Source organism: Aristolochia californica, unplaced genomic scaffold (assembly GCF_029961685.1).
Source record: "Aristolochia californica isolate CCGP_79_NKW_82.1479 unplaced genomic scaffold, dmAriCali1.0.hap1 SCAF_10, whole genome shotgun sequence".
NCBI lineage: Eukaryota > Viridiplantae > Streptophyta > Magnoliopsida > Piperales > Aristolochiaceae > Aristolochia > Aristolochia californica.
The window spans coordinates 1,921,423-1,938,348 of record NW_027181771.1 but is presented as its reverse complement, the minus strand read 5'-3'; the positions used below and the strand labels follow the sequence as shown (position 1 = coordinate 1,938,348).

Sequence of the window (16,926 nt, the reverse complement as noted above, 5' to 3'; positions counted from 1 at the left end):
GAAGTTGTAAATCCGACTTTGTAACTATTCAAAACTGGCGGTTGCATGAAGAATTTGGATTCGTAATAGGTGTGTATGAGTGTGTGTGACATTATATGATCCAACTGTCAGAGTGGTTCTGTCCACTCTTATCTTGGATAAGTGTGTTATGCTTTTTGCACCTAACAGGTTAGCTTTTTTTGGTTGTATTGGCTAGCTCTGATACCATAATAACGGTTAGCTAATACACCCAAAAGACCGATTTGTTAGGTGCGGAAAACTACCGCATATAAGAGTTGACGGAACCACTCTAACACCAATAAGATGTTACAATGTCATATAAGTAACATATATTTGATTTTATATGAATACCACCTTTAGCAATGTTACAAAAAGTAAATTACAATGAAGAGCCTACATAACCCTGAATTTTTTTTCCAATTCTACACATACTTGTATCAGATAAATTGGTTTCCATGACTTCTCCATAGGAGTAATTCTTGGCTAGAAAAGAAGAGTTGCCCAAGCAGCAATGAAGGCAAAACCTCCATAGGGAGCCACAAAAGAGTATTTCCTGTCCTCAAAGAAGGCTACTGTATAGCATCTGCAATTCACAGAAACAGATTATCCAGGTTTTTTTGAATTTTTTCAAAAAATCAGATTCTATCCCTACTCAAGGCCGAGCTAAAAAATTAAAATCCAAAGCTACGAGGGGAAGGAATTTTTACTTACGTTCCAGAGAAGGCCAGAATTCCGGCAGTCAAGAAACCTCCGAACTGAATTAATGAAGGTTGGGAGGATTAACGAATGATCTTGGGGAAGAAAATTGAGGGAATTGAAAAACAAAAAGAGTGGAAAATATCGTACAATATTAGGGTGTTTGGCGACTGGTGCTGCAAGCAAAGCTGCTGTATGAACTAAATGATAAAGAGAAGCTCGGTGCCAAACCTTCATTTTTTAGCAATACAAGTCAAATTAAGTTATGGAAAATCAAATGAATTCAGTTAATATAAAGCTTTCAATATTTGCAGATCTGCAGATAATTACCTCTTTGAAAGCAACATTTTGAGGTTTGTAGATATGGGCGCCATAGGTGCCCAAACAGAGAGCAGCAATTCCTGTTTGAAAAACCCTATTATGTGAATGAAACAGATGAAAGAATGAAACCACAAAAGATCTTTTAAGATTTTTTTACAGTTTCAGCAATGGCAAAATTTGTGTAGAGGGAGAGAAGGAGAAAGAGAGAGCCGAAGTACCAGAGACAGCTGCAACTTTATGCCACATACGGGGATCCATTGCAGCTTTCATTGCAGAGATGGGGGGAGAAGCTGGCACACAGGTTATAAATGAGAAGGAAGACTGAATGGTAGGCGCCCTTTTTTCTCTGGAAAACGACGACTTTGACAATATGATATGTTGACGATTACCCCTTTTCCATTTTCACCTGCTGCTTACGATTCAGATTGAATAATCGGTTGGTGTTTTTGATTAAGTAAAAGAGATTAATTTAACCTATGTTGTAGTCGTTTTCTAGATGGTCTTTCAGAATTCAAGAATTTGGTGTCTGAAAGCTTCCCATCTTTCTGTGTGTTATTTCCAATTGATGAATTTGGTCATCAGACCCAATGTTCTGTTTGGGTGTGCTGGACTGAACCTGTCTGTTGCAGGATGCAGCAGCTTCTAGAAAGGAGTGAGGAGAGGACCAAAATGAAGGAATGACTTGACTCACTTCCTCATGACCTAAATATGGTGTTCGTTAAAATTCCTCAACCAAAATAGTTGGAGCTAGCAGCACAGAATTACAGCCTTGGAGCATTTCTGAGGGGTATTTAGCAATTTAACATTGCAAAGGAAGGTACTGTAGGAGCAAACAGTCTTTAATCAGGCTGTGGGTACCTCTGCATTGAGGAGTGTAGATCTTTCAAGGTACTCAAGGAAGAAGATGAGATTGGTCAAGAAAAAGAAGAATTCAATGCTAGTATATGACAATGTCTGGGATTGAAGCATGTGAAGCAAGAATCGTTTCGTTGGTCTATTAATGAATTTCGAGTGAATTGAAGAACAATCCGATGATCGGTCAAGGTGATTGAGATAAGATAACATCCATGGAATATGTGTTTTTGCCATTCCATGGAAGAAGAGATAAAGAGGGGAAGGAACCCATATCACCAATTGTCACGCATTACAACTTAGGCTCTGTTCACTGGTTCTTTGGGATGAAAGGCGAAAAAAAAACGAAAAGAAAACTCTCATCGATATATAAATTCGCAAATGAATACAGACGCATGATGTCAGCCTGTTCTAGTCTGAAATCCCGAAGAATTACCAACTTTTTCATCCAAAAGGTATGCTAATGCTGCGATTTGTTATTCCTTTTTGTTGATAATTTAGGTGGATAACCCATCAGGCACTGGTACAGACCAACACGACACCTAACACCACTATGGCCAAACTCATCATGAACTTTAGGAAGCGAAGCATCTTTTTATCCCTTTTTGGGCTTTGGCTGATGGGGATCATCCTTCCCAGGATTCCCATCAACTTTACTCTGTTATTTTACATTATTTTCAAAGTTAAAAGGTAATATTGCCCCCTTCTTTATCTCACATCTTCATCTCCTTCACATTCAATGTCGATTCAAACGTCTCTTGGGTACAGCAAAACCCATGAAAGCTTTTGCATTTCCCTAGAAGAGGAGCTAAATCTAGTGAATTCCGGTTCATAAATGCCATCCAGAGATTGGCTTGGTTGTCTTAAATGTCCACTGAAGCAGTAGGCTAAGCGCTCTTCTCCTCTTCTCTCTTCCCTCTTCCCAACACCATCGCTCCACAGTCGGTCCTCCACTCGTACAGCCTGTTCTGATTGGTATGGCCACTTGGCAGACGTTGCACTTTTCACCGGCAGGAAATTGGATTAAAAATGCAAATGTGAAAACACGGTTTTTGTTGGTTTCCGTGTATAAATAGTTGGTGCTTCCGTTTTCTGGTTCGGTGGGTTGCCGGGTTCTTGCTCTCTGGTTTTAAGGTTTTGGCCGGAAAAGATGAACTCCGGTGTTGGGAATAGCCCTGGTAATGTTCCTGTTTACCACGGGAGCAATTTGAAGGTGGTTGATAGGAGGGTGAAGGTTGCGGAGATAGTTCTGAGGTATGTCATTTGTGGCTTGGGAGTGCTTGCTGCTGTTCTGGTTGCGACAGATACTCAAGTCAAGACAATCTTCTCAATTCAGAAGAAAGCCGAATTCACAGACATGAAAGCTCTTGTGTAAACCTCTCTCTCTCTCTCTCTCTCTCTCTCTCTCTCTCTCTGGCGCTTGGAATCCTGAGCAGTCCACAAATAACTTTTGCTGCCTTCTTTTTTGCTCTGTTGTGGCTGACCCGTTTCTCATTCAAAAACCCTTCAGACTCTGCCGAGCTTAGATTGTCTGCTACTGCTAGTCTGAAAATTCAATGGCCTACCCTGATAACCCATGTTGGAGCAAATTTTCAGTGAGAACTGATAATGGACGATTGTATTCAATTAGCAGGATTTCCATCCTGATCTGTTTCGTTTTTATAAACTTTTTTGCTTACCAAGTCTCGTTTGTTGTGTCTGCATTTTTCTTGGACAGGTTTTTGGTTATAGCTAATGGGATAGTTGCTAGCTATTCTTTCATCCAAGGTCTGCGCTGTGTTGTGAGCATTCTAAGAGGGAGTGTGTTGTTCAACAGGGCCTTAGCATGGGCAATCTTCTCTTGTGATCAGGTAAAAAACTTTCTCTCATCCATCTCTCCTGCATAAATACTCTGTAACTGTAGAGGTGTATTACATGAATACATAAGCTGGATATAAGGTGCCATTAATGGCGGTGGAGTCAGTTTGCACCTGAACTGTTTGACATTAATATCACCGATTAAGGACAACCATATTTTAGTTCTTCCGGACTGTATAGTTTCAACGTGGACTGATCTTGTAGCTTCTCCCACGATTATGCCGAACCAACTGATTTGCAAAATTTGGTGCACCAGTTGCTCACTCCATCCCCCCTGAATTACAGATGATGGCATACTTGACATTGGCCGCGGTGGCGGCTGCAGCCCAATCGGCGGTACTGGCGGAGAGGGGCCAAACGGAGCTCCAGTGGATGAAGATCTGCAATCTGTATGGGAAGTTCTGCAACCAAGTAGGAGAAGGCATTGTGAGCGCATTACTGGTGAGCCTCAGCATGGTGACTCTCGCCGGCATGTCTGCATTCAATCTCTTCCGCTTATATGGAGGGAACAAGGGTAAAAACAGTGGGAGATTGTAGGGGAAAATGGGTTTTCCTCAGATGTCCGTTGGGTGTTTTTGTTGCAATAAATGGAAGATAAAAAGTTTTGTATCGGAATAGCAGCCATTTTGGTATGGAAGTTCTCTGCAAGGTTCCGCAATCTATGAATGGATTTTAATGTTTCACTGAATGCTGTCAACCATGGTTGCTCAATATCTCTCACCTCGTAAAATCCCTAAGAGTGATTGGAATTATCTCAGCCATGATAGTTTGAGAATTCTTTGGAATTGCTAGAAATAGTGAGACGATAAGCCTTCCGTGAACTCCTGTAAGCAAAGATATCAGAACAGACGATTGCTAAGAACAGATGACGAGTTAAAAACGGCACGGTTATAAGTTTCTCTGATTCAATTAATCGAAGTAAAAAATAGGGTAAGTTCTTCTCATTCAATTAACAGAACTCCATTGGCGAAGGCTACAAAAACTTAAGCAGACTTTATTAAGCTTCCACACTTCTTTCCGTTTGAAAACAGGTTTCTTCGCTGCTTCGCCTTCCTCTAAAGGAAGAATTGAAATTTTGGGAGACTGGCTCCCCTGTTTTGGGAGTTAACAAATACAAATTCCAAATTGCCTGATCAACTGGCAGCCAACAAGAGCCACCAACTCAAGAAGCTCATAACAGAGATATCCATCAACCATCCAATTTTCAGACCACAAGAAACCACAACATCTCCTTAGACATGTATTGTACATTTTTGTACATTTTTAAATTTCCAATTTGCTCAACCAATGCTACAAAAGTTCAAAATTCTGCTTAACTTCCCCTCACCCCTGACCCTCTTAGGCCTTCATCGCACTCTCCTGGTGGTGTTATTAGATTCAGTAAGTCAGGTGGAGTTGCTGCCGGATCCAGATCCCAGCACCCATTCAGCATGCTACTTGTTTCGACCCTTTCAAGTGACCATGATGGCACTTGGTGTGAATAACGAAACATTTCACTCTTGGGAATCCATCTAACTGAACTTCGATCCTTCTCCTTCCTAAAAACTGTCTTGAAACCTGCAGATTTAACAAGAGGAGAGACACAAGATCCACGCTCTTCTGTGTAATCATTAAGAACCTCCACCATCTCATACTGATGCCTCACCTCATTAGGTGTTGTGTCATCCCAGTCAGAGGACCAATTCCTGTAAACAGCCCAGATGTCCCCCCGTTTTGGGAAAATCCGAACAAAACCCCTGCGAATTTGCTCTGCATCAACGATGTGAGAAAAGACATTGACAGTGTCAATCATTTCACACCTCCCTACCCTGAAAGTCCCACATGTCTTGTTGAAGCCTGAAGCCACCCAATTCACCGGAGCAAACTCACTATTGCTTTTTGCATTCAAGTAACTCACAATAATCTTGAAGGGTTTTATAGAAATGACCTTACGTATTAGAGCATACAGTCGAGGCATCCCATTGTCATCATCATATAAAGCCCAAATCTGTTTAGGCTTGAAGCAGGTCTCGGATCTATCCTTGTCAAAATCATGAAAATCAGGATCAGGGACATTTATGGAGACAGACATAGATGACTTTTCAAGCACAGGGACACCACTACTACCACCTGAAATATTTTTATCTCCTGAGGATTTGTCAGTTGCACTTAAAACTTGCTCAGTTTCTAATCCTAACTCTTCCCATTTCTTCCTCAGCCTTACTTCTTCTAACTTCTTGCGAACTTCAGTTTTTGATTTCCCAATTAACAGCTTTCGAGCATCAAACGCTGGGGCAATTGAAGATTGTCCATTTACATTAGAGAGTTTCGAGTGGCTATTTTCTGTTGGGATACCCTTTTCTAGTTCGTAGCTGACTCCATTCCTGCTACCCTGCACCAGTTTTGCATCAGCTGCTTCAGACTTTGTAGCTTTTGGTGTTTCTTCACACCTCATTTTCTTAATGGGCCGATCAACCATGGATGCCATCTGTCCTGAAGCCACGTTTGCGGAGACATTTTTATAATGATCTTTCCCCACTGACTTTGAGCTCTCTCGTGATCTTTTCACCTTATCATACTGCTGAGGCACAACCGTAGAAGTAACAGTAGCAGTAGCAGTACCTGTAGAAGCAGGAACAGAGGATACATGAGCTTGTGCAACATTTCCTGCCAATGGAACCCACTGAACTGTTACACTTGGAAAATCTGAGAGAATTCCGTATGGAAAGCTTGAGACCCCACCTCCAACAAAATGTATATTGTTGGCCAAATAATATGTCCCATAATTGACTTCATGCTGAACATGCCCATTTTTGCATGGGGCTGATGTAGGCACAAATGGGTTTGCACAATTAGCTGGCACTCTTCCTGTTTCTACAGCAATGAAGGTTGTCCGACAGTTTTGACATGTAAGTCTGTTATTTAGATAGATCCTAAGATACTCGAATTGCACTTTGCATGAGCAGCAAGTGGTCCAAAACGTATAGCGCTTTAAAGCATTATTAGAATTTGAAGATTTTGAGGGATTGTGGGATCCATTTGCAGTCCTCTTAGCAGGTTTCTTCCGAGGAGTCTTCGCTGAAGAAAGGTTTCTCCTTTGATCATAAGAGCTTCTTTTACTAGTATCAGATAAAATGCTCCAGGCTTCTGAGACATATTTGAAAGCACCTTCTGCCCCCACAGTTTTGTTCTTGTCCGGATGAAGAATTAGGGCCATTTTTCTGTATTGTTTCTTAACTGTATCATCATCAGACAGGGGATCCAATCCAAGAATTGAGTAGAAATCAGTTTCACCATTGATCTTAACCTGTGAAGCCATATAGATATCAAAGGTAGCCATCATCTGAGAAATACCATCCAAATTGGGATACAAATTATGGGCCTTTATGGCATACTTTTTTGCACCTGCAAAATCCTTTTCAGAAAAATGTTTCTCAGCCATGTCCTTTGCTCTGCAAGCTTCATCTTTATTGCAGTCCATATGAACGATCAACCGAATTCAAAAAGAGGAAGTTTTGAACACTCCCCAGCTCTGAAAATCTCAAGACCAGAGAATAAGGTCCACCATTTCTGCTAGAAGAAGGACTCTAGGAAACAGGAATTTCCAGGGTTCCAACTATAAGTGCGTTGCCGAAGAAGAACAAATTCCATTTTCGGCAACCTACGACTCAAAAACCAAGCTCTCCAAACATGTACAGCAAGATTGAAATACAAACACAACGACTTCTTTCTGAAAGCACGGTCACCAACTGACAACTCTCAAAAACTGAAACTAAATGTGAATTCTCAAACAACAGGTACTACAGCCTAAAACCAAACCTCGGAATCAAATTATCACGCAAGCACTCGCAGGACTCCAGTTCTGAATGAATTTCAGTCGAAAACCCGACAACTTGCATCTTTCATTCCGATTAAATAGACAATGGGAGAAAAAAGGGAGTTCTAAGTCAATACGATAAAACCCCCTCTCCAGTAACCTCAAAACAAAACGGCCTCCGAAGAACAAACAAGCTTCAAGGGGTTTCCTAACCTAAACATCAAACCCAAGAAAAGTCCCCAAAACCCTCGAATTTAGCTAAAATGAAGCTTAAAACACCCTAATTCTACAAAAAAGAACAGTAATCATAAAACCACAAGATCCAGAAGACGACACAAGAGACTAAACTCGTACCCAATCAGATCACTCTAATAAATTCCCAACAAGAAATCGTAAAATCCGAAAGACCAGACTGCAGTACAACGGAAAACAAAAAAACCGAAAGTAAAAGAAAATTTGATTAAATCTGATCACACTTACAATCAAGAGAACTACAGATCGAGGCAGCGAGGAAGACAACCCACATCGCAGAAAGATCTGAAAAATCCCCCCAACATTACGTTTGAGAAATTCCGCAGCATAGCAGATGATTTTCACTCCCAACTGTCAAAAAATACCTATCAAAGCATTTTATATCATCTTCACAAAATACCAGAAGAGGACAAAAAATACTTGCAGAAAAGGTCGCAGTAAATGGTGCTAGTTGGTCAGATCCCGGCTGCCGACGGCGGAACCGGCGTCCCGTCACGGAGCATACACCAGTTTGATCCAGTGTAAGCACCATTTCGCACCCTCCGATCGTTATCTTCTACAATTGGATCGGGTAATGTGAAGTGGGGCCAATTAAAAGTCAATAAGTCTTATACACAGAAACAATGTGGTGTATCAGCTTTGAAAGTTTCCACGAAAAGCATTTCGGATCACATTGCTGGCCCACTTGTTTGGTGCATGTACTTCGTCTCCACATGCGGTGGGCCCACTCGATACATGGCGGGTCCCACTAAGGTAAAATCAAGGGCCATGATTGGCCGAGCATTGACGAGGTGCTGAATTTATGTAGGAGTGGACGAAAAAGGTAGTTGGCTTAGGGAAAATAAACTAGATTAACGAACTTAGAGCAGATAAAATTACCATAATAGCCCGCCCATCTGTATCGGTTTTAACCACATCCGAAACATTTTATATTATTTACTGCAGGGGTATAAACGGTATATAAATACAAAAGAATAAGATTAATTTATATTTTAAATTAAAAAATAAAATAAAAAATATTGTAAGTATTTAATCTTATTGTAATATATCTAAAACTATAAACATAATATATTATTTTTTATTCAATAAAATAATTTTGTATTATATAAAATTTAATTTAAAAATATAACATTTTTATATATTTAAAATAATTTTATTTTATATATGTTACGTATACGACCAAAATCCCACATTGGTTAGAAGTAAGAAGGATCTTAGATATATAAGTGTGGACACTATCTCCATTACTACGAGGCCTTTTAAGATAAAACCCAAAAACAAATTCACGAGGGCTCCCAGAACAAATTTCTTATATTCACGTTCGAAAACTTAAAAGTGGGTAACCCTCCTCATCTAATTCGGGGCACCAGCCCTGGTGCTCATCAATGGATAAATTGATCTAAAGCCGAGTCAGAATGCTCTGCTGTTCAGGTGCAGTAGGAGAAATCTCCTCCCATCGTACTTCTTCAAGCTGATGTTCGTAATGATCGTCATATAGCCAAAGCTTGCAGTCGTCGTCGACCAATCATGGTTATGTTACCTGACATGAATGAAGCATATCAGGACGCTCAAAACCCAGTTGACGCAGCTGAGGAAGATGATCTGGAATGAGTCGAGAACCCTGTGTAGCAATTTATAACATGATAGGATCTGACTGAGTTGGAACGATACAGTTTTTGCTTAGCAAGAAATGGTTTCTCCACCTGCCTTCGATTCCATCTCTTTCAAACAGTATCAGTGTCTGCATTTCCTTACATTTTCCAAATCTTCCAGGGACTCTACGGATATTAGGAGTTGTTGGTAGCTGAAACTCGGAAGTGATGAAAGAGAAGGAGAAAAAGCAGTTTAGTGGAGAGTGTCTTCACCACTCACTAGGAAAGTGGAGTTAGTGGACAAAGTCTCCATTAATTGAATGCACTGGAGCATTGCTCTATTCTTTTTCAACTCTCACTTTGATTCTCAGCACAAAACAGCCTAAAGTTTTAAAAGTTTTCAAGGAGTGCATCTAATATCTGTCCACATTAGTCAAGAAATATCTTGTTGGAACCATGTAATATTCAACCCTTCTCACACAAGTGTAGGTTTATATTTGTTAGGATGGTCATAAGATTGAAAAGATTAAACTAGGGAATTTCATAATAATCGATTAAATTTTTTTAATTAACTAAATACTCAACTTTTGTATTTCTTTGTCCAAATACCCGACTTTCAACTTAGTTAAAGGTTATTTGTCGTGCTTGAACAATAAACTCGCCAACTCAGTCGGATATTTCCAACATGGCATCGTGTCAGCGGCTTTTGAAAAACAAAAAAACTCCTATTTTGGAAGAGTGTCATGAAAGTTGAAGAAAGAGGGTTTTTTTTTTATTTTTTGGAAAGGGCTGACATGGTGCCACAATGGAAATATTTGACTGACTTGGCAAGTTGACTACTCCAGTATGGCGGATGACCCTTGGACTAGGTTGAAAGTTGGGTATTTTGATAAATAAATTTTAAAATTGGTTATTTAGTTAATTAAAAATTTTAAATCGGTTGTAAAATGAGATTTTTCTTCAGTTAGTTTTGAGTAGTTGATAAATAGTCTCTCTTTTTCTGTAAGAGAATTTTTTTATAATAGTTTCTACTAGGCATCTAGGAATTCTATTTGTTTTTTTTAACCCATTGAAAAGTTCTAGGTTTGTAAAATGGTAACAAATAAAATTGGTAAGGAATTTTCTATTATTTATTTAAATTACCCTTTATCTATTCCATCAACAATTTCTTTTAGAATGACCAAAGGGTGTTCAATTACCCATTTACTTACTTGATTATGTGTTGATAATGTCAGAGTGGTTTACTCTTGTGAGCGGTGGTTTTTCGCACTTAACAGACTAGTCGTTTAGGTTGCATTGGCCAGCATCTTGACAGATAAATGAGTAAATAGGTAAATAAATGGATAAATTCAAATTTCAAAAATAAGTTAATAAAATCTTTACATACCATAAATAATTATAAAATGAAAATATTACAAGTCATATAACCCTAAAAATGTTAACCAATTTGTAAAAAAAAAAATAGTATGAGACTAATTCCGTCTATGGTAGGTGCACTCAAATTTTAATTTAATCATCAAATTTTCATCAAATGATTTGAAACTTGATTTCTTCTTATTCTATATTTAGTTAATCATATTGCCACCTCCCTTGTTCATGCATCATGTGTAAACCCAACACTAACAAGTAGCCTAGCTGATCACATCATGTCGGCCTCTTCATTGGTTGAAGAAGAAAACTTAGCCTAGTCAATTGGGTTTTGACCCATTTCCAAGTCTTGCAACATGATGGAGAGATTGGGTTCAATAATGCATCAAATACAATTGAAAAATTACTGGTTTGCTAGTACCAATGGAAGAAGGTCTCAAGATTCCTTTAAATGTCCTAATTTTGATGATAACAAACCTAAAAATCGGGTTAAACCCATGAAATAGAAGGTTTGAAAAACAAAAAGGAGATGACCCTCAACAAAAGTCGATCCACAGTAGGAGTTCACCCCATCAGGCAAGTAGAGAGAAAAGGAGTCTAACCCCCATGTTGTATAGGATTTTTTTTTTTTTAAAAAAGGAATCAACCCTTGTACTAAGAGTTGACCCCATTAGGCAAGCATGAAAAAAAAAAAGGAGTCCACCCTAGGTTACAAAAACTTTTGAAATAAAAAGACTTGAGTCTTGTACTAAAGAGCATATAATAGGAGTCTACTACATGTGTGGAGTTGACCCGTCTGAGTTAGAAACAACAAAAAAGAGTCGACCCTTAGGGTGGAGTCGACTACATTCATTGACAAAATCAAGCCATTTGCATAGAAAGGAGTTGACCCCAAATGGTAGAAATTCAAATTCTCGAAATGTCACCCAAAATTAGAAGCTGTAAATTTCCAAAATTTGTAAGTGATCTACCAACATACTTGACAGTAAAATATTATTTATCAATTATTTTTGGATATAGTTTTTGTAAGGTCCTTCAAGGATAGATATGAAGGAAAATAATCAACCACTTCACCAAGGATTTTTCTAGTGGATCACAGGTAAAATTTTAATATTGCTACTCCACTCCTAGGAAATCCTCAGAGTAGAATATAACTTTTTGCTACGAATAGCCAAACAACGTCTACAATATAGAGTAACAAGAGACTCAATTACAGTACCGCCCCAAATACTTGTTTGGCTAGACTTAATTAAGGATTTTTCAACACTCTAATCAGTCTGTACAAGTTTTCATTGGGTTACATGCAAGAGTTACTTACTTTTCTATCCAAAACTTTATGTAACTAAGGTTCACATCCATTTTGTTGTTTTTGCACATATATGGGGTCAAATCCACTCATGGGTTCGACTCCTATAATGTGTCTTTAGTGCAAGGCTCAAATCCATTTTTAATTCCAAAAATTTCCGTAACTAGGGTTTTAATTTTCTTTTCTTTTCCTTGCTTGCTTCTTTCATTCCTTGGATTTGAATCCATTTTTCAAATTTTTTGGAATATGTGTTTGTTATCATCAAAATTTAGGTACTTGAAGATGTCTCAAGTAAATAATGCAAATATAATAGAAATTTGGTTTGAGGTGTCATATGTTCTAAGGCTAACTCTATGTATTGAAGGTCTAGGAGGAATAAACTCATATGGAAACTGACTAATTGCAATGCTTAGCTCCTCAAAGATAGTCTAGAAGGTGCAACTATCATCTTCCATTGGTGCAAGTGCCTCTTGCTTTGGTTGAGATGTATGACCAGACTCACCATTACAATGAGATACATAGGGATGATAGGGGATCTCCTTAGTTTGTGGAAGGAGGCCAAATTGACTCGAGAGACTATAATTTATAAACAGGAGGCCCGGGCTCGGGGATTCGATTTTCCACAGAAAAAATCAATTCTGCTCTCCTACATCCGTATCGACCTTAACTCGCCCGCCTTCCCTTCCCACTGCGAAGATGGTAAGAATCCTGTCCTATATAACCCTAATTTCGTCGTGCTCTTCTTTCCGCCGACTGCTGGTTTTCTCATTTGCATGCCCGTGTCATTTTTTTCCCGTTCGGGTGCATTGGTTACTGTAGAGAGCAGTGCTGCTGGAGTGTTTTTTTTGTATGAGATGAGTTTGCGTGCTTGATTTGTCTGGTAATCTTGTTGGGGTTGTGCAGCTCTATTTGAAACTAACAACTGCTGCATTTGTCGTTGGTTGACTGGAGTTGCTTGTGAGAATTGTTTCCTGTTCAACTTAAGAAATTTCTCCGAAAACTTGGCAATTTTTGTTTTTCTGGAAGGCGTTTCTGAAATCATGCTATGTTGCTGCATTTGATTTTACTTTGTTAAGGCATATCTATATGTATTTTCTTTATATCTTTCTGTTGTTACGATAAGCGAGATTTGTGATATTTGATCTTGTATTGTCGTGGCTGTCATTTTTTTTTTTTTTTCAATTTCGAAATTTGGTACCGGGGGCGGAGGAAATGGCCCACACTCCCCTGGAATTTTGGAAATATTCGTGTTTTGCTCTGCTTTCTTCTCGATTGTGCCCTTGCCCTCGAATTTATGCGCCATACCCCTGGGGTCCAGTATCATTTGCCCTTGTGGCGCCCTCCATTAAATCTTTCTGGCTCAGGCATTGTTTGCTCTTTTTTCTCCTGAAGATCAGCATGCTGTTGTACCCAGACAAATTGAATTGTCATTGTCTGGTGAATTGCTCTCTATTGTTAATTTGAGCAATGAATCTTTTCGTAGTTGTTGGATATGGTTTTCCCAATATTGGCTTTGACTGGGATGGCAGTACTTTAGAAGTTTGTTTCCTTCTGCAGGTGCATTCCTTGTTTAAAATTATTTGCTTTTAATTCAAGTATTTTCCTCCCAATTGTGGTGGCTCAGCCTTCTTTTACCTTTTTTCTTAGCAAAGAAAAAAAAAAAAAACTTCTTTCGGCTCTATTGATTGGTTGGAAAAGCATATATTTTCACTGGTGCTAGTTTTTTATATCATGATTTTTTTTTTCATTTGGTGTGATTTGTTTGGTGACACCAAGTGTCTGTTCTTGTTTTGGTTGGATATAATCCCTTCTTAATATTCTTAATCCTGAAGAAGTGTGTACTTTATCATCTCATTATTTTGGCTGCTATGATTTATTCCATTGTTGTGTCCTCTATAACTGTAATTGGAGTTTGTCATACTAGTGAAAGTAGTTCATATGCCAAACTTTACATCCTCATAGCTGTTTTGTGACTTCTGCGCATGTTTATGATGGATGGTTTCATTGTTTGTCAGACAACTTCAAGGCGCCTTGCAGACAGGAAAATTGCCAAGTTTCAGAAAAATATTACCAAGAGGGGATCTGTTCCTGAGACAACAGTGAAGAAGGGAACTGACTATCCTGTTGGGCCAATCGTGATTGGTTTCTTTGTTTTTGTTGTCATTGGATCATGTATGCCCACTCATACTTTATTGAATCTTCACATATTTTTCTGTGGGCCTGGCATTTCCATATTGAGTTTTCTGCATTTTCAACTTCAAATTTACTCTTTGTTAGGTGGAAATGCTTTGCCTGTTTCCGTTATTACTTTGGCATGTGTAGTCTACGTCTTCATTGTTCTTCTCCTTCCTTTTCGTTCTTAATTATAATGTTTTTGGATTCTTTTAATTTTTTTAAAACCACTCATTTGACTTATGTTTTCCTGTATTAGGGCTGTAAACTATAGGAAAAATGCATCCTTTCACACTCTTTCTTAGCATGCAAAAGGAGTCATAGCTGATGATACTATGAGTTCTTGAATAATGACTTGAGGTGGATATTATTTTTAATGGTTAGTCATAAATATGAATTTTAAAAAAGGATTTCCCATTTGCAGGTTCTCATTGAACATGTGAGTTTGTTCCCCTCCTTTTTTCTTGTTCATTGAGCGTTGGTGAGAGGCATAAACATTACCAAATGCCCCTATCATCCATGAGACTGGAACACAATACCTCACATTAAGAAGCCTTCCATGTGGCCACTGAGCCAAAGGCTTAAACAGCAAGTTCTGGATGTTGATCACCTTGTTGGATGGGCTTATTTGGTCAATCCTCAAATATGTTCTGCTAAAGGTTGTTCCAATGAGATATACAGACAAATAAATTAATTGTGTAACTGTGGGTCTGAGAGAGGTTGCTGTCTTATTTTCTGGAGTTTCAACTAAAAATTGAAACTCGTATTTATCCTGGAAGAGTAGAGTTTGTTGTATACCGCTCCTTGCAGTTGAGTGTGTCCTAATTTTGACTCAAATAATTGTGTGATAGTTGCTAGTGAGAAATTTAATTTGATGTTGACCTTTCAACTAGAGTTTTGAACCTTCCTGTGTTAGGGAGCAGAACTTCCTATCAGTTTGCTTAGTTCCTTTTCTTTAGAAAAATTGTACCCATTACTTTCGAAGTATGTTACCAGTTTTTATGAGATGAACTACTGGGTGTAGTTGGATGTTATTATTTTCATACTAAAGCATATCAAGTTTTTTTTTTTTTTTTGCTCAATTTTTAAAAGTGGAACATATTAATATTTGGTTATGAGAACATAAGAGAAAATGTTTATATTTTCATTCTAATGCATGTCAAATTCTTTATTTCGTTCCTCAAAACTTTCTAAATTACAATAGATTCATATTTGGTTATGAATGTTAAAGTTTGGTCCGAGACCATCCCAAATTGACTACCTAAAGTTAGGAGACATTTTTTAACCCATGTGGAATGATTATTCCCACTAACATTCCCCCTCACATCTAGGCCTACACAATTGAATAACAGGCCTGAGATTTGAACAAAATGAATTAGAAACTGAATAGGTCCAGCTCCATCACAAAATGACTAGCTGAAATCAAGAGGTATTTTCCTAACTAATGAGCTCATGACATTGTCTGATATTAACCCATGTGGGATTATTCGACTAACACTGAGAGTGTGATTGCATGGTAGTTGCCGATATGTCCTTTGTTTAGCTGCTGTTATTTATTTGTCTCTTTGATCATGTTTGAATGCTCACCCATTAAATTTAGCTGTAATTGTGGTCTGATACTGCTTTAAGGATTGTGGTGTTGGACATATTTGCGTCATTTTAGTGCAAACCTAGATGAATTGGTGACAAGTGTATCATGACTTGTAGATTCTTTTAGAAAGAAGAAAAAACTGAACCTCCATTATGATCACTATGTCTAGACTCTGTTCATACAAGATGCTCTGTTCATGTGGCAAATAATGATTCATTAATTATGTATATGTTCTTTCAAGCCCTTCCTATGTATTCCTTCAGGGGCTTGGGCTTGTACATTAGCAGTAATGAGCCTGTCCAGTCTTTGGGCTTGCAGGCTCAAGTTGCTGTTTACTAGCAGAAGCCAACGGGCTATCGTGGTTTTGATATAACTACACTATTGATCAGAGTTGATATTGGTGTCAGTTCAATTCTCCTTTAATTTACAGTTATACTGTTTTGCTGCTGTATTTATTGTTTATATAGAAGTTAATAAATTGTTGTTGAAACGAGTACTTTGAGATTGCCATGCTTTCAAAAGTGACTCTAACTGTTCTTTTTTTCTTTTCTTTGCAGCTCTGTTCCAGATAATTAGGACAGCCACAAGTGGAGGGATGGCTTGAGAAAACCTATGACACTTGAGAGTCCATCAGGATTGTGTCTAACTTGTCCCTTTATTAGCATGATATACCGAGGAAGTGACTGAAAGTTTGTGTCTGGCGTGTACAATTACTAGGTTATGTGTTGTACTTAAAACCAATTAAATGGAGGTTTCTCACCGAATCTGAACAGATATAGCCATGTCACTGTGACTCTTTCTACTATGTGAATGTCAGATGGTAGTATTGCTGGAATGGAACCTGTGATAGATCACGTAAATCTTTATACCTAGCACTCTTTTGATCAACCAAACAGTAAAAAAGACTAAGAGATCTAGTTTCTCAGTGGTGCTTTTATCCGTAACAAGTCATGGGTGATACTTACTGCAGCTTCTGCTGGCTTTTTGGTTTGTTTTCATTTCCAGCCGAAGTGGATGATTTCCCATTACCTCTAATGATTCACATCAGGATTCGACAAAAAGAAAAGCAGGGAGGGCAAGGTTTGTTCTCTTGCTGTTTCTCTTTTTGTCTGATGCTTTCTCA

The 16,926-nt window shown here is 38.4% G+C and overlaps 4 protein-coding genes across 5 annotated transcripts; 2 read left to right on the top strand and 2 right to left on the bottom strand.

Annotated features, from left to right (window-relative positions):
- Positions 1–355: 355 nt before the first annotated feature.
- Positions 356–1,356, bottom strand: LOC137966821 (uncharacterized). Its single transcript, XM_068813457.1, has 5 exons — positions 1,236–1,356; positions 1,027–1,097; positions 847–927; positions 712–755; positions 356–583 (listed from the first exon to the last, which is right to left on the bottom strand). Exons 1-5 carry the CDS (start codon positions 1,285–1,287, stop codon positions 484–486), a joined length of 348 nt encoding a protein of 115 aa, XP_068669558.1. The 5' UTR covers positions 1,288–1,356; the 3' UTR covers positions 356–483.
- A 1,252-nt stretch (positions 1,357–2,608) lies between these two features.
- LOC137942652 (CASP-like protein 2B1) lies at positions 2,609–4,387 on the top strand. The gene is made up of 3 exons (XM_068788380.1): positions 2,609–3,240; positions 3,587–3,719; positions 4,012–4,387. Exons 1-3 carry the CDS (start codon positions 3,020–3,022, stop codon positions 4,261–4,263), a joined length of 606 nt encoding a protein of 201 aa, XP_068644481.1. The 5' UTR covers positions 2,609–3,019; the 3' UTR covers positions 4,264–4,387.
- Positions 4,388–4,695: 308 nt separating this feature from the next.
- LOC137966769 (uncharacterized) lies at positions 4,696–8,117 on the bottom strand. 2 transcript variants are annotated; one of them, XM_068813453.1, is made up of 2 exons: positions 7,101–7,138; positions 4,696–7,012 (listed from the first exon to the last, which is right to left on the bottom strand). In XM_068813453.1, the coding sequence occupies exon 2, from the start codon at positions 6,920–6,922 to the stop codon at positions 5,039–5,041; it is 1,884 nt and encodes a 627-aa protein (XP_068669554.1). In that variant the 5' UTR covers positions 6,923–7,012; positions 7,101–7,138; the 3' UTR covers positions 4,696–5,038. The 2 variants fall into 2 exon arrangements, with proteins under 2 accessions (XP_068669554.1, XP_068669553.1); XM_068813452.1 differs by having other exon boundaries at positions 4,696–8,117.
- Positions 8,118–12,532: 4,415 nt separating this feature from the next.
- Positions 12,533–16,728, top strand: LOC137966753 (uncharacterized). Its single transcript, XM_068813451.1, has 3 exons — positions 12,533–12,739; positions 14,056–14,212; positions 16,361–16,728. Exons 1-3 carry the CDS (start codon positions 12,737–12,739, stop codon positions 16,405–16,407), a joined length of 207 nt encoding a protein of 68 aa, XP_068669552.1. The 5' UTR covers positions 12,533–12,736; the 3' UTR covers positions 16,408–16,728.
- The last annotated feature ends 198 nt before the right edge of the window (positions 16,729–16,926 follow it).

What these genes read in the sequence shown, in the direction of transcription:
- LOC137966821 (XM_068813457.1), bottom strand. Translation starts at nt 1,287, where the DNA reads ATGAAAGCTGCAATGGATCCCCGTATGTGGCATAAAGTTGCAGCTGTC. An exon ending in TAAAGTTGCAGCTGTCTCTG is followed by an intron (nt 1,098 to 1,235) that starts GTACTTCGGCTC and finishes TTTTTCAAACAG; the next exon opens with GAATTGCTGCTCTCTGTTTG. An exon ending in AAAATGTTGCTTTCAAAGAG is followed by an intron (nt 928 to 1,026) that starts GTAATTATCTGC and finishes TAAAAAATGAAG; the next exon opens with GTTTGGCACCGAGCTTCTCT.
- LOC137942652 (XM_068788380.1), top strand. Translation starts at nt 3,020, where the DNA reads ATGAACTCCGGTGTTGGGAATAGCCCTGGTAATGTTCCTGTTTACCAC. An exon ending in ACAGACATGAAAGCTCTTGT is followed by an intron (nt 3,241 to 3,586) that starts GTAAACCTCTCT and finishes TTTCTTGGACAG; the next exon opens with GTTTTTGGTTATAGCTAATG. An exon ending in CAATCTTCTCTTGTGATCAG is followed by an intron (nt 3,720 to 4,011) that starts GTAAAAAACTTT and finishes CCTGAATTACAG; the next exon opens with ATGATGGCATACTTGACATT.
- LOC137966769 (XM_068813452.1), bottom strand. Translation starts at nt 7,186, where the DNA reads ATGGACTGCAATAAAGATGAAGCTTGCAGAGCAAAGGACATGGCTGAG.
- LOC137966753 (XM_068813451.1), top strand. An exon ending in TTTTGTTGTCATTGGATCAT is followed by an intron (nt 14,213 to 16,360) that starts GTATGCCCACTC and finishes TTTTCTTTGCAG; the next exon opens with CTCTGTTCCAGATAATTAGG.